The 18,661-nt window shown below is 53.9% G+C and overlaps 1 protein-coding gene across 5 annotated transcripts in view; it reads right to left on the bottom strand.

Annotated features, from left to right (window-relative positions):
• Positions 1 to 18,661, bottom strand: part of LOC139549143 (cell adhesion molecule DSCAML1-like) — a 225,519-nt gene that overhangs the window by 71,411 nt on the left and 135,447 nt on the right. For 4 of the 5 annotated variants that reach the window (XM_071359296.1, XM_071359298.1, XM_071359297.1 and 1 more), the window contains exons 6-11: positions 5,146 to 5,421; positions 4,557 to 4,856; positions 1,892 to 2,034; positions 1,514 to 1,643; positions 189 to 467; positions 1 to 98 (exon numbers count right to left, since the gene is read on the bottom strand). The exon at positions 1 to 98 is cut by the window's left edge and continues 22 nt beyond it. In XM_071359296.1, coding sequence (XP_071215397.1) covers positions 1 to 98; positions 189 to 467; positions 1,514 to 1,643; positions 1,892 to 2,034; positions 4,557 to 4,856; positions 5,146 to 5,421 — 1,226 coding nt within the window. Of the gene's footprint in view, positions 99 to 188; positions 468 to 1,513; positions 1,644 to 1,891; positions 2,035 to 4,556; positions 4,857 to 5,145; positions 5,422 to 18,661 lie in introns of those variants that run through there. The other variant, XR_011669839.1, reaches the window with a different exon arrangement.

Genomic DNA, 18,661 nt, shown 5'->3' with positions numbered 1-18,661 from the left:
TTTGGGAGGCGGGTATCCGTCCACGGAGCAGTTGAGGACCCCCGCCTTGCCGTAGATCCCATCCTGGTTATTGGGCTGGACAACAAACTGAGGAGGCACTGTAGGGAGGGGAGGGAGAAGATTACACTTGGAGCCTGATGGCGGGTCTGTCTGTCTGTCTGTCTGTCTGTCAACCGGCCCTGTCTCACCTGTGACAGTGAGCTGCCTCTCAGAGCTGACGGTGGCGGCGTCGTTGCTAGCGATGCAGGTGTAGTTGCCGTTGTGCTTGAGCGACACCTTGCCGATCTGCAGCGAGCTCATGTACTCCTTGGTCTCGATGTTGACGCCCGACGAGGGCACGATCTCCTGGCCGTCCTTACGCCAGGTGATGTGGATGGGCATGTCGCCAGACGACACCACGCAGGCGATGTACATGAGCTTCCCAATGGAGGTGGGGGGGAAGTCAAAGGGTTGGATCAGAGGAGGCACTGAGAGACGGAAAACGGGAGGGAGAGAGAGTTAGAATAAGAGGAGAGGGAAAGGTAAAAAAAAAGGGAGCGACAGAAAGGGAGGAAAGCAGAAACATACATATGAGAGAGCGAGAGAGAGAGAGAGTTCACGTTGAGTGATTCAGACTGGGTTGTGGGCTGGTTGGTAGTTTATGGTGAGTAACCTTCCCTGTGATCTCCAGTCAATCTAATCCTGGAATCCAGCGTCTCCCCGGCTCCCCAGCCCTCTCCTCTCCAGCCCATAATAGCTGCTCTAATTAGGGCCCAATCGGCAGGGGGAAGAATGGCGTTGCCATGGTGACCACAGTAGGAGTGGGGGGGGGGGCAAGAAACTGGAGTGGGGGGGCGTCGAGCTGAGACATCTGGGGGATTTAATTTGGGCCTCGTTAAAATTAATCTAATTAAATCAGAGAAATGACGAGACGCACACACACACATAAACACACACACCCATCAGATGACACACCCTTCAGTCTTCCTATGACAAGCACACATTCAACCTCATCAACACACCATAAACAGGCAACACACAAGCAGTACAGTCTTGACCCTGTGCTCTGACACACACACACACACACACACACACACACACACACACACACACACACACACACACACACACACACACACACACACACACACACACACACACACACACACACATACACACACACACACACACACACACACACACACACACACACAAATATATATCCGCACAATAGCACTCTTGCTTTGTGTAATTGCTGAGTGGTTGTGAGGGTGCAGTAGGCCACTCCAGGCCCTTAATCAGAGGTTATTAGAGGCAACGTGTGCACTCTCTCTCACTCTCTCACTCTCTCACTCTCTCTTTCACTCCCACGTTCTCCCACACATTCATTCAAACACTAACTCACTTACTCACAGGCACCGCTTCCAGTAAACACAGACAGCCACAAGCATACAGAGCAACACTTGTCCTACAACTGAACACACACATAAACGACCAGCCCACCCCCCTTCCTGTAGAGCAAGTGACCTCTGACCTTTGACCTGGACGTAGACGGTCTGGCTGATGAAGATCTGTGGTTGGATGAGCACGCTGCAGAGGTACGCCCCCTCGTCCAAGACCTTTTGGACGTCACTTAGCTTCAGAGTACCGTTCTCATACACCACCTGAGATCAAGATTAGGATTAAGATCAAGATCAAGATTCCCTGACCATGGGAATACTAGCTCCTAATATAGTACACTACTTTTTACCAGGGTCTACAGGGCTCTGGTCAAAAAGCACTGTGAAGGGAATAAAGTGCAGTTTGGGATATTTCATGGGTTTGTTCATGTAGCAAGATACGGAGGTGAATGTTGTTGTTGTTAGTTAGGGGTTTTCTTGTTGCTTTGGTTTGTGTACAAAAATGAACCCACCTGACGATGGTTGTCGGGCAGCAGAAGTCCCTCCTTGTACCACTTGATTGAGTAGTAGGGATAGCCAATCACACGGCAGTTTATAAAGGTGTTCCTCCCAGCCACCGCCGTGATGTTACGCATATCCCTGATCCTGGGAGAACCTGAGAGAGAGAGAGAGAGAGAGAGAGAGAGAGAGAGAGAGAGAGAGAGAGAGAGAGATATGGGGTAGTCAGAGGGTAGTGAAGAGAAGGAGGGGGGAAAGAGGGAGATCATCAGATGAGGTTGTGGAGAAAAGGGAGGGAGGGAAAGAGGGGAGGAAAGGAGGGAAGGAGGGTAGGGGGTATGGATGGATAGGGGGTTAGAATGCCCTGTCCCATTTCAATGTGTGTGTGTGTGTGTGTGCGCGCGTGTGTGTGTTTATTTCCAGTTTTTTGATGTGAATAAAACCTACGTCATTTTTGTAATGCATTTCTGTTGGAATATCCTGACTACCTTAGGGCATCCTAAGGTGATTTTAGCTTCTAGATGAATTACAATTTGTAGTCTTCTCATAGAAGTACGTGCTAGAAGCCTTTCTCAGCCTTGAATACATGACAAGCTTGCATTTCCTGTTGAGTGGAAATTTCTCAGCAACAAAAGAGTGATCGAATTAAGATCCTACATCTGTATCAACACAGGCTGGGTACCAAATGGCACCCTATAGTCTCTGGTCAAAAGTAGCACGTTATATAGGGAATAGAGTGGCAGTTTGGATGCATCCGCAGTCAGTTTGAGGATGGCGGGTGGGGAGAATGAAAGAAGAAACAGAAGGCAGGATGGGTATGTTACCATGGGCAACAGGGCTAGAAGACCCAGAGAGGGCCGATGGTGAGAGACAAACAGGTGGATGGCGACACCGAGATGGAGGGATGACAGACTGGAGAGACAGTGAGGTGTGATGCGTTCATCGGGAGAGTGTTGGCTTTATTTAGTAGGAGTACACTAATATACTGTTACAATAACACAACCCCTGAAATATTAACACTTAACCTCTCTCTCTCCCCCTCTCTGTCTCTCTCAGTGTGTGTTGGTCTTTGAAGGTACAGCTCTGACGAGTCAACCCCAGATGTATTATTCACCAGCTCTGTCACACTGCTCCTCTCTCAGACACTGTCTCACACAGCGTCTCCTACACACTCACACACACACACACACACACATTCAAATGTGTGTAAGTCTGTGTCTGTGTGTCTGTGTGAAAGTGCAGTTTGGTGTTTGCTATTGCAATTTGAGTGCATCATCTGTCAGTCAATATTGAGTGAGTATCTGTGGGAAGTGTGCGTGTGTGTGTGTGTGTGTGTGTGTGTGTGTGTGTGTGTGTGTGTGTGTGTGTGTGTGTGTGTGTGTGTGTGTGTGTGTGTGTGTGTGTGTGTGTGTGTGTGTGTGTGTGTGTGTGTGTGTGTGCGCGTGTGTGGTGGAGGGGGGTACTTTTGTTTTAGTGTAAGTTACTGCGATTGAGTGTATCATCGTATGTGGATCAGTATGAGTGTGTGTTACTGCTAGCAGAGTGTGTGTTACTGCTGGGTTTGAGAGTCCCTGGCAACAACTCAATCCCACTCCAATGTAGCATTCTGGCATGCCTCAGAGCGACGCACGTGTCGGAACTGAGCCTCTTACTGAGAGAGATGGAGGGAGGGAGAGAGAGAAGGAGGAAATGGAGACGGAGGAGGGAGAGGTGGAGATACGGCTCCGGCCATCAGTGCCACTCTGGACATGTTGTCCCCGACGATCACCGTGGTGACAGTGACATCACCAGGCCTGTCATCAGTGCTCCCCATCACCCCTCTGACACACGCTCAGATGAGACTTGGCTCTCCTGTCCTCTTCTCTTCTCACTCTTTCCTCTCCTCCGTTCTCCCTCTGTCCCTCACCATCTGTCTCCACCTCTCTGCGTACCTCTCTCTCTTTCGACATCTCTCTCGCTGTCCCCTGCTATCCTCCGTCTACTCCCTCCATCTCACACCCTGTGTAACCCCCCTATCTTTCAGTCTTCACTACTCTCTTTATCCCCCCCTCTCTCTCTCTCTCTCTCTCGCTCTCTCTAACTCTCCCACTCTCCCTCCCTCACTGTCAGACTGTGGCTGCCATGGTCGTCCCTCTGTCTCTTTCTTTCTGGAGGAATACCCTGTTCACTCTGCTGGCTCTGACACTCAAACTGTGTGTGTGTTTGTGTGTCTGTGTGTCTGTGTGTGTGTGTGTGTAACAGAGAGAGTGTGAGGGAGCGAGTAGAGAGAGGGGGGAGGGACAGAGCGAGACAGTGACAGACAAAAGAACAAAGACTGATAGAGAACTGGCGAGAGTTGAAAAACAACAGATATTTGGAAAGAACAAATGAAGGCATGGGGACAAACAAGTAGCACACACACACACACACACACACACACACACACACACACACACACACACACACACACACACACACACACACACACACACACACACACACACACACACACACACACACACACACACACACACACACACACACACACACACACGGCACACAAACTCTCACAGAGAAAGCGAGGGAGAGAAGGAATGTAGACGAGGAGAAGAGGGGAGAGGAAAGGAGGGGTAAAGGTAAGGGGGTTTGGGAGGGCGGGTATTAGAACCCTATGGCTGATATTGAAAAGTAGACAGGCACCTCTTACGTTTATGCGCGCTTGGTACTCGGCGCTACCGGCCGAGTTGCGTGCAGCGCAGCGATACACCCCTCCGTCGCGGATCTCCGGGCTGCTGACGTTGACGTGGGACACGGTGGAGCCGTCCGACAGCGTGTACTGGCTGGCCCTCACCCGGGACGGGTCCCTGGCCACAGCCTCATCATCCAGAGTCCAGGTGATGGTGGGGGGAGGGGCGCCTTTGGCAGCGCACATGAGGGAGAAGGGTTCCCCCGGGACCACCACTCGCTCACTGAAGGAGGACACAATACGGGGCGTACCATCTGAGGAAGAAGAGATGGAGAGGGGGGGAGAGGTTAGATGCTAGGTACGCGTGCACACAGCCTATCCCTCACACTTCTCACCCTATGAGGTCGGGTTCTTGCAGATACACACGGGTTCTTGCAGACACACACACACACACACACACACACACACACACACACACACACACACACACACACACACACACACACACACACACACACACACACACACACACACACACACACACACACACACACACACACACAACCCCAACCCACCCCTTTTACTCACACACACATTCCTTACCCTCCAGCAGTATGATAGAGAAGTCCTGTGCGGTCTGACCCTTGCGGGTGGCGAAGCACTGGTAGGCTCCCGAATGTCTCTTCTGGGCAGCGGAGATGAACAGGGTCTCGTTGTGGGCCCCCTGGATGGAGAAGTGCTGGTCGGAGAGGACGGGTTCTGTGTTGCGGTACCAGGACAGGGTGAAGTGGGGAGAACCCTGCACGGCACACGACAGGATCACCGTGCTGCTGATGCCCGTCTTCAGGTTCTTAGGAGATAGAGTCACTCTCAACGGCTCTTTGGAGAGAAGGGGAGAGGGAGAGGGAGGGGAGAGGGAGAGAGAGAGAGAGAGAGAGAGAGAGAGAGAGAGGTAGAGAGAGAGAGGTAGAGAGAGAGAGCGAGAGAGAGAGGTAGAGAGAGGGGTAGAGAGAGAGAGAGGTAGAGAGAGAGGTAGAGAGAGAGAGAGAGAGAGGTAGAGAGAGAGGTAGAGAGAGAGAGAGAGGTAGAGAGAGAGGTAGAGAGAGAGAGAGGTAGAGAGAGAGGTAGAGAGAGAGGTAGAGAGAGAGAGAGTGGGAGAGAGAGGTAGAGAGAGAGAGAGAGAGAGAGAGGTAGAGAGAGGTAGAGAGACAGAGAGAGAGAGGTAGAGAGAGAGGTAGAGAGAGAGAGAGAGAGGTAGAGAGAGGTAGAGAGAGAGAGAGAGAGGTAGAGAGAGAGGTAGAGAGAGAGGTAGAGAAAGAGAGAGTGGGAGAGAGAGGTAGAGAGAGAGAGAGAGAGAGGTAGAGAGAGGTAGAGGTAGAGAGGTAGAGGTAGAGAGGTAGAGGGAGAGAGAGGTAGAGAGAGGTAGAGAGAGAGAGCGAGAGAGAGAGAGAGAGGTAGAGAGAGAGAGGGGTAGAGAGAGAGAGCGAGAGAGAGAGAGAGAGAGAGAGAGGTAGAGAGAGAGAGGTAGAGAGAGAGAGCGAGAGAGAGAGAGAAACGGCGAGAATGAAACCAGAGAAGTATTATTTTGTAAATGCTGTAACTTCAGTTAGTAATTTTCCTCCTAAAAGAAAGTAAGGACAGGGAACGTCACTAAGAAAGCCTATTTCATCATTTCTTCATCCGGAGAGTTCAAAGTAAGACATGCATGTAGAATGTTCTGGTACAAAATGGCTGCCATTGGTTCATCACCCAGGTGAGTGCTACAGTACAGAGGAAGCTGGTGGGACAACAAATCAACATTGTATTTACAGTTCGGACATTTACACTTAGTGCAGAGAAATTCAGTGAAACCTCTCTGCAGACGGGCGCATTGTAATGCCTGGAATGGAATCAATGGAATGGTACCAGACACATCCAGCACACGGAAACAACGTGCCGCTCTCTCTCTCTCTCTCTCTCTACTTCCGGCGCCGACAGAGATGGCCGCCTCGCTTCGCGTTCCTAGGAAACTATGCAGTATTTTGTTTTTTTATGTGTTATTTCTTACATTGGTACCCCAGGTAATCTTAGGTTTCATTACATACAGTCTGGAGGAACTACTGAATATAAGAGCAACGTCAACTCACTATCATTACGACCAGGAATATGACTTTCCCGAAGCGGATCCTGTGTTTTGCCTTCCACCCAATACAATGGATCTGATCCCAGCCGGCGACCCTAAACAACGACGCCGTAAAAGCGGCAAACGAAGCGGTCTTCTGGTCAGGCTCCGGAGACGGGCACATCGCGTTCCACTCCCTAGCATACTACTCGCCAATGTCCAGTCTCTTGACAACAAGGTTGATGAAATCCGAGCACGGGTAGCATTCCAGAGAGACATCAGAGACTGTAACGTTCTTTGCTTCACGGAAACATGGCTCACTCGAGAGACGCTAACGGAGTCGGTGCAGCCAGCTGGTTTCTTCACGCATCGCGCCGACAGAAACAAACATCTTTCTGGTAAGAAGAGGGGCGGGGGGGGGGTATGCCTTATGATCAACGAGACGTGGTGTGATCATAACAACATACAGGAACTCAAGTCATTCTGTTCACCTGACTTAGAATTCCTCACAATCAAATGTCGGACGCATTATCTACCAAGGGAATTCTCTTCGATTATAATCACAGCCGTATATATTCCCCCCCAAGCAGACACATCGATGGCCCTGAACAAACTTTATCTGACTCTATGTAAACTGGAAACCACACACCCTGAGGCTGCATTCATCGTAGCTGGGGATTTTAACAAGGCTAATCTGAAAACAAGACTCCCTAAATTCTATCAGCATATCGATTGTGCTACCAGGGCTGGTAAAACCCTGGATCATTGTTATTCTAACTTCCGCGACGCATATAAGGCCCTCTTAGAGGTATAGAGAAGGAGAGGGGGTAGACATGCCCTCTGCAGAGAGGTAGAGAGAAGGAGAGGGGGTAGACATGCCCTCTGCTGAGAGGTAGAGAGAAGGAGAGGGGGTAGAAATGCCCTCTGCAGAGAGGTAGAGAGAAGGAGAGGGGGTAGACATGCCCTCTGCTGAGAGGTACAGAGAAGGAGAGGGGGGTAGACATGCCCTCTGCTGAGAGGTAGAGAGAAGGAGAGGGGGTAGACATGCCCTCTGCTGAGAGGTAGAGAGAAGGAGAGGGGAGTAGACATGCCCTCTGCTGAGAGGTAGAGAGAATGAGAGGGGGGAGACATGCCCTCTGCTGAGAGATAGAGAGAAGGAGAGGGGGTAGACAAGCCCTCTGCTGAGAGGTATAGAGAAGGAGAGGGGGTAGACATGCCCTCTGCAGAGAGGTAGAGAGAAGGAGAGGGGGGTAGACATGCCCTCTGCAGAGAAGTAGAGAGAAGGAGAGGGGGGTAGAAATGCCCTCTGCTGAGAGGTAGAGAGAAGGAGAGGGGGTAGACATGCCCTCTGCAGAGAGGTAGAGAGAAGGAGAGGGGGTAGACATGCCCTCTGCTGAGAGGTAGAGAGAAGGACAGGGGGGTAGACATGCCCTCTGCTGAGAGGTAGAGAGAAGGAGAGGGGGTAGACATGCCCTCTGCTGAGAGGTAGAGAGAAGGAGAGAGGGGTAGACATGCCCTCTGCTGAGAGGTAGAGAGAAGGAGAGAGGGGTAGACATGCCCTCTGCTGAGAGGTAGAGAGAAGGAGAGAGGGGTAGACATGCCCTCTGCTGAGAGGTAGAGAGAAGGAGAGAGGGGTAGACATGCCCTCTGCTAAGAGGTAGAGAGAAGGAGAGAGGGGTAGACATGCCCTCTGCTGAGAGGTAGAGAGAAGGAGAGAGGGGTAGACATGCCCTCTGCTAAGAGGTAGAGAGAAGGAGAGAGGGGTAGACATGCCCTCTGCTGAGAGGTAGAGAGAAGGAGAGGGGGGTAGACATGCCCTCTGCTGAGAGGTAGAGAGAAGGAGAGGGGCTAGACATGCCCTCTGCTGAGAGGTAGAGAGAAGGAGAGGGTGTAGACATGCCCTCTGCAGAGAGGTAGAGAGAAGGGTAGACATGCCCTCTGCTGAGAGGTAGAGAGAAAGAGAGGGTGTAGACATGCCCTCTGCAGAGAGGTAGAGAGAAGGACAGGGGGGTAGACATGCCCTCTGCAGAGAGGTAGAGAGAAGGAGAGGTGGTAGACATGCCCTCTGCTGAGAGGTAGAGAGAAAGAGAGGGTGTAGACATGCCCTCTGCTAAGAGGTAGAGAGAAGGAGAGGGGGTAGACATGCCCTCTGCTAAGAGGTAGAGAGAAGGAGAGAGGGGTAGACATGCCCTCTGCTGAGAGGTAGAGAGAAGGAGAGAGGGGTAGACATGCCCTCTGCTGAGAGGTAGAGAGAAAGAGAGGGTGTAGACATGCCCTCTGCTGAGAGGTAGAGAGAAGGAGAGGGGGTAGACACGCCCTCTGTTGAGAGGTATAGAGAAGGAGAGGGGGTAGACATGCCCTCTGCAGAGAGGTAGAGAGAAGGAGACGGGGGTAGACATGCCCTCTGCTGAGAGGTAGAGAGAAGGGTAGACATGCCCTCTGCAAAGAGGTAGAGAGAAGGAGAGGGGGGTAGACATGCCCTCTGCTGAGAAGTAGAGAGAAGGACAGGGGGGTAGACATGCCCTCTGCTGAGAGGTAGAGAGAAGGAGAGGGGGTAGACATGCCCTCTGCTGAGAAGTAGAGAGAAGGACAGGGGGGTAGACATGCCATCTGCTGAGAGGTAGAGAGAAGGAGAGGGGGTAGACATGCCCTCTGCAGAGATGTAGAGAGAAGGAGAGGGGGTAGACATGCCCTCTGCAGAGAGGTAGAGAGAAGGAGAGGGGGTAGACATGCCCTCTGCTGAGAGGTAGAGAGAAGGGTAGACATGCCCTCTGCAGAGAGGTAGAGAGAAAGAGAGGGTGTAGACATGCCCTCTGCAGAGAGGTAGAGAGAAGGAGAGGGGGCTAGACATGCCCTCTGCTGAGAGGTAGAGAGAAGGGTAGACATGCCCTCTGCAGAGAGGTAGAGAGAAAGAGAGGGTGTAGACATGCCCTCTGCAGAGAGGTAGAGAGAAGGAGAGGGGGGTAGACATGCCCTCTGCAGAGAGGTAGGGAGAAGGACAGGGGGGTAGACATGCCCTCTGCTGAGAGGTAGAGAGAAGGAGAGGGGGGTAGACATGCCCTCTGCTGAGAGGTAGAGAGAAGGAGAGGGGCTAGACATGCCCTCTGCTGAGAGGTAGAGAGAAGGAGAGGGTGTAGACATGCCCTCTGCAGAGAGGTAGAGAGAAGGGTAGACATGCCCTCTGCTGAGAGGTAGAGAGAAAGAGAGGGTGTAGACATGCCCTCTGCAGAGAGGTAGAGAGAAGGACAGGGGGGTAGACATGCCCTCTGCAGAGAGGTAGAGAGAAGGAGAGGTGGTAGACATGCCCTCTGCTGAGAGGTAGAGAGAAGGAGAGGGGGGTAGACATGCCCTCTGCAGAGAGGTAGAGAGAAGGACAGGGGGTAGACATGCCCTCTGCTGAGAGGTAGAGAGAAGGAGAGGGGGTAGACATGCCCTCTGCAGAGAGGTAGAGAGAAGGAGAGGGGGTAGACATGCCCTCTGCTGAGAGGTAGAGAGAAGGAGAGGGGGTAGAAATGCCCTCTGCAGAGAGGTAGAGAGAAGGAGAGGGGGTAGACATGCCCTCTGCTGAGAGGTACAGAGAAGGAGAGGGGGGTAGACATGCCCTCTGCTGAGAGGTAGAGAGAAGGAGAGGGGAGCAGACATGCCCTCTGCTGAGAGGTAGAGAGAAGGAGAGGGGGGAGACATGCCCTCTGCTGAGAGATAGAGAGAAGGAGAGGGGGTAGACAAGCCCTCTGCTGAGAGGTATAGAGAAGGAGAGGGGGTAGACATGCCCTCTGCAGAGAGGTAGAGAGAAGGAGAGGGGGGTAGACATGCCGTCTGCTGAGAGGTAGAGAGAAGGAGAGGGGGTAGACATGCCCTCTGCAGAGAGGTAGAGAGAAGGAGAGGGGGTAGACATGCCCTCTGCTGAGAGGTAGAGAGAAGGACAGGGGGGTAGACATGCCCTCTGCTGAGAGGTAGAGAGAAGGAGAGAGGGGTAGACATGCCCTCTGCAGAGAGGTAGAGAGAAGGACAGGGGGTAGACAAGCCCTCTGTTGAGAGGTATAGAGAAGGAGAGGGAGTAGACATGCCCTCTGCTGAGAGGTAGAGAGAAGGAGAGGGGGGAGACATGCCTTCTGCTGAGAGGTAGAGAGAAGGAGAGGGGGTAGACAAGCCCTCTGTTGAGAGGTATAGAGAAGGAGAGGGGGTAGACATGCCCTCTGCAGAGAGGTAGAGAGAAGGAGACGGGGGTAGACATGCCCTCTGCTGAGAGGTAGAGAGAAGGGTAGACATGCCCTCTGCAAAGAGGTAGAGAGAAGGAGAGGGGGGTAGACATGCCCTCTGCTGAAAAGTAGAGAGAAGGACAGGGGGGTAGACATGCCCTCTGCTGAGAGGTAGAGAGAAGGACAGGGGGGTAGACATGCCCTCTGCTGAGAGGTAGAGAGAAGGAGAGGGGGTAGACATGCCCTCTGCAGAGATGTAGAGAGAAGGAGAGGGGGTAGACATGCCCTCTGCAGAGAGGTAGAGAGAAGGAGAGGGGGTAGACATGCCCTCTGCAGAGAGGTAGAGAGAAGGAGAGGGGGGTAGACATGCCCTCTGCTGAGAGGTAGAGAGAAGGAGAGGGGCTAGACATGCCCTCTGCTGAGAGGTAGAGAGAAGGGTAGACATGCCCTCTGCAGAGAGGTAGAGAGAAAGAGAGGGTGTAGACATGCCCTCTGCAGAGAGGTAGAGAGAAGGAGAGGGGGGTAGACATGCCCTCTGCTGAGAGGTAGAGAGAAGGAGAGGGGGTAGACAAGCCCTCTGCTGAGAGGTATAGAGAAGGAGAGGGGGTAGACATGCCCTCTGCAGAGAGGTAGAGAGAAGGAGAGGGGGGTAGACATGCCCTCTGCAGAGAAGTAGAGAGAAGGAGAGGGGGGTAGAAATGCCCTCTGCTGAGAGGTAGAGAGAAGGAGAGGGGGTAGACATGCCCTCTGCAGAGAGGTAGAGAGAAGGAGAGGGGGTAGACATGCCCTCTGCAGAGAGGTAGAGAGAAGGAGAGGGGGTAGACATGCCCTCTGCAGAGAGGTAGAGAGAAGGAGAGGGGGTAGACATGCCCTCTGCTGAGAGGTAGAGAGAAGGAGAGGGTGGTAGACATGCCCTCTGCAGAGAGCTGAGAGGTAGAGAGAAGGAGAGGGGGTAGACATGCCCTCTGCAGAGAGGTAGAGAGAAGGAGAGGGTGGTAGACATGCCCTCTGCAGAGAGGTAGAAAGAAGGAGAGGGGGTAGACATGCCCTCTGCAGAGAGGTAGAGAGAAGGAGAGGGTGGTAGACATGCCCTCTGCAGAGAGGTAGAGAGAAGGACAGGGGGGTAGACATGCCCTCTGCTGAGAGGTAGAGAGAAGGAGAGGGGGGTAGACATGCCCTCTGCAGAGAGGTAGAAAGAAGGAGAGGGGGTAGACATGCCCTCTGCAGAGAGGTAGAGAGAAGGAGAGGGTGGTAGACATGCCCTCTGCAGAGAGGTAGAGAGAAGGAGAGGGGGGTAGACATGCCCTCTGCTGAGAGGTATAGAGAAGGACAGGGGGGTAGACATGCCCTCTGCAGAGAGGTAGAGAGAAGGAGAGGGTGGTAGACATGCCCTCTGCAGAGAGGTAGAGAGAAGGAGAGGGGGGTAGACATGCCCTCTGCTGAGAGGTATAGAGAAGGACAGGGGGGTAGACATGCCCTCTACTGAGAGGTACAGAGAAGGAGAGGGGGGTAGAAATGCCCTCTGCTGAGAGGTATAGAGAAGGAGAGGGGGGTAGACATGCCCTCTGCTGAGAGGTAGAGAGAAGGAGAGGGGGGTAGACATGCCCTCTGCAGAGAGGTAGAGAGAAGGAGAGGGGGGTAGACATGCCCTCTGCAGAGAGGTAGAAAGAAGGAGAGGGGGTAGACATGCCCTCTGCTGAGAGGTACAGAGAAGGAGAGGGGGTAGACATGCCCTCTGCTGAGAGGTAGAGAGAAGGAGAGGGGGGTAGACATGCTCTCTGCAGAGAGGTAGAGAGAAGGAGAGGGGGGTAGACATGCCCTCTGCTGAGAGGTAGAGAGAAGGAGAGGGGGTAGACATGCCCTCTGCAGAGAGGTAGAGAGAAGGAGAGGGGGGTAGACATGCCCTCTGCTGAGAGGTAGAGAGAAGGAAAGGGGGTAGACATGCCCTCTGCAGAGAGGTAGAGAGAAGGAGAGGGGGTAGACATGCCCTCTGCAGAGAGGTAGAGAGAAGGGTAGACATGCCCTCTACAGAGAGGTAGAGAGAAGGAGAGGGGGGTAGACATGCCCTCTGCAGAGAGGTAGAGAGAAGGAGAGGGGGGTAGACATGCCCTCTGCTGAGAAGTAGACAGAAGGAGAGGGGGTAGACATGCCCTCTGCAAAGAGGTAGAGAGAAGGAGAGGGGGGTAGACATGCCCTCTGCTGAGAGGTAGAGAGAAGGAGAGGGGGGTAGACATGCTCTCGCAGAGAGGTAGAGAGAAGGAGAGGGGGGTAGACATGCTCTCACAGAGAGGTAGAGAGAAAGAGAGGGTGTAGACATGCCCTCTGCTGAGAGGTAGAGAGAAGGAGAGGGGGTAGACATGCCCTCTGCAGAGAGGTAGGGAGAAAGAGAGGGTGTAGACATGCCCTCTGCTGAGAGGTAGAGAGAAGGAGAGGGGGGTAGACATGCTCTCGCAGAGAGGTAGAGAGAAAGAGAGGGTGTAGACATGCCCTCTGCTGAGAGGTAGAGAGAAGGAGAGGGGGGTAGACATGCTCTCGCAGAGAGGTAGAGAGAAAGAGAGGGTGTAGACATGCCCTCTGCTGAGAGGTAGAGAGAAGGAGAGGGGGGTAGACATGCCCTCTGCTGAGAGGTATAGAGAAGGAGAGGGGGGTAGACATGCCCTCTGCTGAGAGGTAGAGAGAAGGAGAGGGGGGTAGACATGCCCTCTGCAGAGAGGTAGAGAGAAGGAGAGGGGGGTAGACATGCCCTCTGCAGAGAGGTAGAAAGAAGGAGAGGGGGTAGACATGCCCTCTGCTGAGAGGTACAGAGAAGAAGAGGGGGTAGACATGCCCTCTGCTGAGAGGTAGAGAGAAGGAGAGGGGGGTAGACATGCTCTCTGCAGAGAGGTAGAGAGAAGGAGAGGGGGTAGACATGCCCTCTGCTGAGAGGTAGAGAGAAGGAGAGGGGGTAGACATGCCCTCTGCAGAGAGGTAGAGAGAAGGAGAGGGGGTAGACATGCCCTCTACTGAGAGTTAGAGAGAAGGAGAGGGGGTAGACATGCCCTCTACTGAGAGTTAGAGAGAAGGAGAGGGGGGTAGACATGCCCTCTGCTGAGAGGTAGAGAGAAGGAGAGGGGGGTAGACATGCCCTCTGCTGAGAAGTAGACAGAAGGAGAGGGGGTAGACATGCCCTCTGCAAAGAGGTAGAGAGAAGGAGAGGGGGGTAGACATGCCCTCTGCTGAGAGGTAGAGAGAAGGAGAGGGGGGTAGACATGCTCTCGCAGAGAGGTAGAGAGAAAGAGAGGGTGTAGACATGCCCTCTGCTGAGAGGTAGAGAGAAGGAGAGGGGGTAGACATGCCCTCTGCAGAGAGGTAGGGAGAAAGAGAGGGTGTAGACATGCCCTCTGCTGAGAGGTAGAGAGAAGGAGAGGGGGGTAGACATGCTCTCGCAGAGAGGTAGAGAGAAAGAGAGGGTGTAGACATGCCCTCTGCTGAGAGGTAGAGAGAAGGAGAGGGGGGTAGACATGCCCTCTGCTGAGAGGTATAGAGAAGGAGAGGGGGGTAGACATGCCCTCTGCTGAGAGGTAGAGAGAAGGAGAGGGGGGTAGACATGCCCTCTGCAGAGAGGTAGAGAGAAGGAGAGGGGGGTAGACATGCCCTCTGCAGAGAGGTAGAGAGAAGGAGAGGGGGGTAGACATGCCCTCTGCAGAGAGGTAGAAAGAAGGAGAGGGGGTAGACATGCCCTCTGCTGAGAGGTACAGAGAAGAAGAGGGGGTAGACATGCCCTCTGCTGAGAGGTAGAGAGAAGGAGAGGGGGGTAGACATGCTCTCTGCAGAGAGGTAGAGAGAAGGAGAGGGGGTAGACATGCCCTCTGCTGAGAGGTAGAGAGAAGGAGAGGGGGTAGACATGCCCTCTGCAGAGAGGTAGAGAGAAGGAGAGGGGGTAGACATGCCCTCTACTGAGAGTTAGAGAGAAGGAGAGGGGGTAGACATGCCCTCTACTGAGAGTTAGAGAGAAGGAGAGGGGGGTAGACATGCCCTCTGCTGAGAGGTAGAGAGAAGGAGAGGGGGGTAGACATGCCCTCTGCTGAGAAGTAGACAGAAGGAGAGGGGGTAGACATGCCCTCTGCAAAGAGGTAGAGAGAAGGAGAGGGGGGTAGACATGCCCTCTGCTGAGAGGTAGAGAGAAGGAGAGGGGGGTAGACATGCTCTCGCAGAGAGGTAGAGAGAAAGAGAGGGTGTAGACATGCCCTCTGCTGAGAGGTAGAGAGAAGGAGAGGGGGTAGACATGCCCTCTGCAGAGAGGTAGGGAGAAAGAGAGGGTGTAGACATGCCCTCTGCTGAGAGGTAGAGAGAAGGAGAGGGGGGTAGACATGCTCTCGCAGAGAGGTAGAGAGAAAGAGAGGGTGTAGACATGCCCTCTGCTGAGAGGTAGAGAGAAGGAGAGGGGGGTAGACATGCTCTCGCAGAGAGGTAGAGAGAAAGAGAGGGTGTAGACATGCCCTCTGCTGAGAGGTAGAGAGAAGGAGAGGGGGGTAGACATGCCCTCTGCAGAGAGGTAGAGAGAAGGAGAGGGGGTAGACATGCCCTCTGCAGAGAGGTAGAGAGAAGGAGAGGGGGGTAGACATGCCCTCTGCTGAGAGGTAGAGAGAAGGAGAGGGGGTAGACATGCCCTCTGCAGAGAGGTAGAGAGAAGGAGAGGGGGTAGACATGCCCTCTGCAGAGAGCTAGAGAGAAGGGTAGACATGCCCTCTACAGAGAGGTAGAGAGAAGGAGAGGGGGGTAGACATGCCCTCTGCAGAGAGGTAGAGAGAAGGAAAGGGGGTAGACATGCCCTCTGCTGAGAGGTAGAGAGAAGGAGAGGGGGGTAGACATGCCCTCTGCTGAGAGGTAGAGAGAAGGACAGGGGGTAGACATAGCCTCTGCAGAGAGGTAGAGAGAAGGAGAGGGGGGTAGACATGCCCTCTGCTGAGAGGTAGAGAGAAGGACGGGGGGGTAGACATGCCCTCTGCAGAGAGGTAGAGAGAAGGAGAGGGGGTAGACATGCCCTCTGCTGAGAGGTAGAGAGAAGGAGAGGGGGTAGACATGCCCTCTGCTGAGAGGTAGAGAGAAGGACAGGGGGTTAGACATGCCCTCTGCAGAGAGGTAGAGAGAAGGAGAGGGGGGTAGACATGCCCTCTGCTGAGAGGTAGAGAGAAGGAGAGGGGGTAGACATGCCCTCTGCAGAGAGGTAGAGAGAAGGACAGGGGGTAGACATGCCCTCTGCAGAGAGGTAGAGAGAAAGAGGGGGGTAGACATGCCCTCTGCTGAGAGGTAGAGAGAAGGACAGGGGGGTAGACATGCCCTCTGCAGAGAGGTAGAGAGAAGGAGAGGGTGGTAGACATGCCCTCTGCAGAGAGGTAGAGAGAAGGAGAGGGGGGTAGACATGCCCTCTGCAGAGAGGTAGAGAGAAGGAGAGGGGGTAGACATGCCCTCTGCTGAGAGGTATAGAGAAGGAGAGGGGGGTAGACATGCCCTCTGCTGAGAGGTAGAGAGAAGGAGAGGGGGTAGACATGCCCTCTGCCGAGAGGTAGAGAGAAGGAGAGGGGGTAGACATGCCCTCTGCAGAGAGGTAGAGAGAAGGAGAGGGGGTAGACATGCCCTCTGCTGAGAGGTAGAGAGAAGGAGAGGGGGTAGACATGCCCTCTGCAGAGAGGTAGAGAGAAGGAGAGGGGGTAGACATGCCCTCTACTGAGAGTTAGAGAGAAGGAGAGGGGGTAGACATGCCCTCTACTGAGAGTTAGAGAGAAGGAGAGGGGGTAGACATGCCCTCTGCTGAGAGGTAGAGAGAAGGAGAGGGGGGTAGACATGCCCTCTGCTGAGAAGTAGACAGAAGGAGAGGGGGTAGACATGCCCTCTGCAAAGAGGTAGAGAGAAGGAGAGGGGGGTAGACATGCCCTCTGCTGAGAGGTAGAGAGAAGGAGAGGGGGGTAGACATGCTCTCGCAGAGAGGTAGAGAGAAATAGAGGGTGTAGACATGCCCTCTGCTGAGAGGTAGAGAGAAGGAGAGGGGGGTAGACATGCTCTCTGCAGAGAGGTAGAGAGAAGGAGAGGGGGTAGACATGTTCTCGCAGAGAGGTAGAGAGAAAGAGAGGGTGTAGACATGCCCTCTGCTGAGAGGTAGAGAGAAGGAGAGGGGGGTAGACATGCTCTCGCAGAGAGGTAGAGAGAAAGAGAGGGTGTAGACATGCCCTCTGCTGAGAGGTAGAGAGAAGGAGAGGGGGGTAGACATGCCCTATGCAGAGAGGTAGAGAGAAGGAGAGGGGGTAGACATGCCCTCTGCAGAGAGGTAGAGAGAAGGAGAGGGGGGTAGACATGCCCTCTGCTGAGAGGTAGAGAGAAGGAGAGGGGGTAGACATGCCCTCTGCTGAGAGGTAGAGAGAAGGAGAGGGGGTAGACATGCCCTCTGCAGAGAGGTAGAGAGAAGGACAGGGGGGTAGACATGCCCTCTGCAGAGAGGTAGAGAGAAAGAGGGGGGTAGACATGCCCTCTGCTGAGAGGTAGAGAGAAGGACAGGGGGGTAGACATGCCCTCTGCAGAGAGGTAGAGAGAAGGAGAGGGTGGTAGACATGCCCTCTGCAGAGAGGTAGAGAGAAGGAGAGGGGGGTAGACATGCCCTCTGCAGAGAGGTAGAGAGAAGGAGAGGGGGTAGACATGCCCTCTGCTGAGAGGTATAGAGAAGGAGAGGGGGGTAGACATGCCCTCTGCTGAGAGGTAGAGAGAAGGAGAGGGGGTAGACATGCCCTCTGCAGAAAGGTAGAGAGAAGGAGAGGGGGTAGACATGCCCTCTGCAGAGAGGTAGAGAGAAGGAGAGGGGGTAGACATGCCCTCTGCTGAGAGGTAGAGAGAAGGAGAGGGGGTAGACATGCCCTCTGCAGAGAGGTAGAGAGAAGGAGAGGGGGTAGACATGCCCTCTACTGAGAGTTAGAGAGAAGGAGAGGGGGTAGACATGCCCTCTACTGAGAGTTAGAGAGAAGGAGAGGGGGGTAGACATGCCCTCTGCTGAGAGGTAGAGAGAAGGAGAGGGGGGTAGACATGCCCTCTGCTGAGAAGTAGACAGAAGGAGAGGGGGTAGACATGCCCTCTGCAAAGAGGTAGAGAGAAGGAGAGGGGGGTAGACATGCCCTCTGCTGAGAGGTAGAGAGAAGGAGAGGGGGGTAGACATGCTCTCGCAGAGAGGTAGAGAGAAAGAGAGGGTGTAGACATGCCCTCTGCTGAGAGGTAGAGAGAAGGAGAGGGGGGTAGACATGCCCTCTGCTGAGAGGTAGAGAGAAGGAGAGGGGGTAGACATGCCCTCTGCTGAGAGGTAGAGAGAAGGAGAGGGGGTAGACATGCCCTCTGCAGAGAGGTAGAGAGAAGGACAGGGGGGTAGACATGCCCTCTGCAGAGAGGTAGAGAGAAAGAGGGGGGTAGACATGCCCTCTGCTGAGAGGTAGAGAGAAGGACAGGGGGGTAGACATGCCCTCTGCAGAGAGGTAGAGAGAAGGAGAGGGTGGTAGACATGCCCTCTGCAGAGAGGTAGAGAGAAGGAGAGGGGGGTAGACATGCCCTCTGCAGAGAGGTAGAGAGAAGGAGAGGGGGTAGACATGCCCTCTGCTGAGAGGTATAGAGAAGGAGAGGGGGGTAGACATGCCCTCTGCTGAGAGGTAGAGAGAAGGAGAGGGGGTAGACATGCCCTCTGCAGAGAGGTAGAGAGAAGGAGAGGGGGTAGACATGCCCTCTGCAGAGAGGTAGAGAGAAGGAGAGGGGGTAGACATGCCCTCTGCTGAGAGGTAGAGAGAAGGAGAGGGGGTAGACATGCCCT

The sequence above is a fragment of the Salvelinus alpinus genome, chromosome 22, assembly GCF_045679555.1.
Source record: "Salvelinus alpinus chromosome 22, SLU_Salpinus.1, whole genome shotgun sequence".
NCBI lineage: Eukaryota > Metazoa > Chordata > Actinopteri > Salmoniformes > Salmonidae > Salvelinus > Salvelinus alpinus.
Note: the sequence above shows the minus strand (reverse complement) of the source record. Positions and strands in the feature narration are given on the sequence as shown.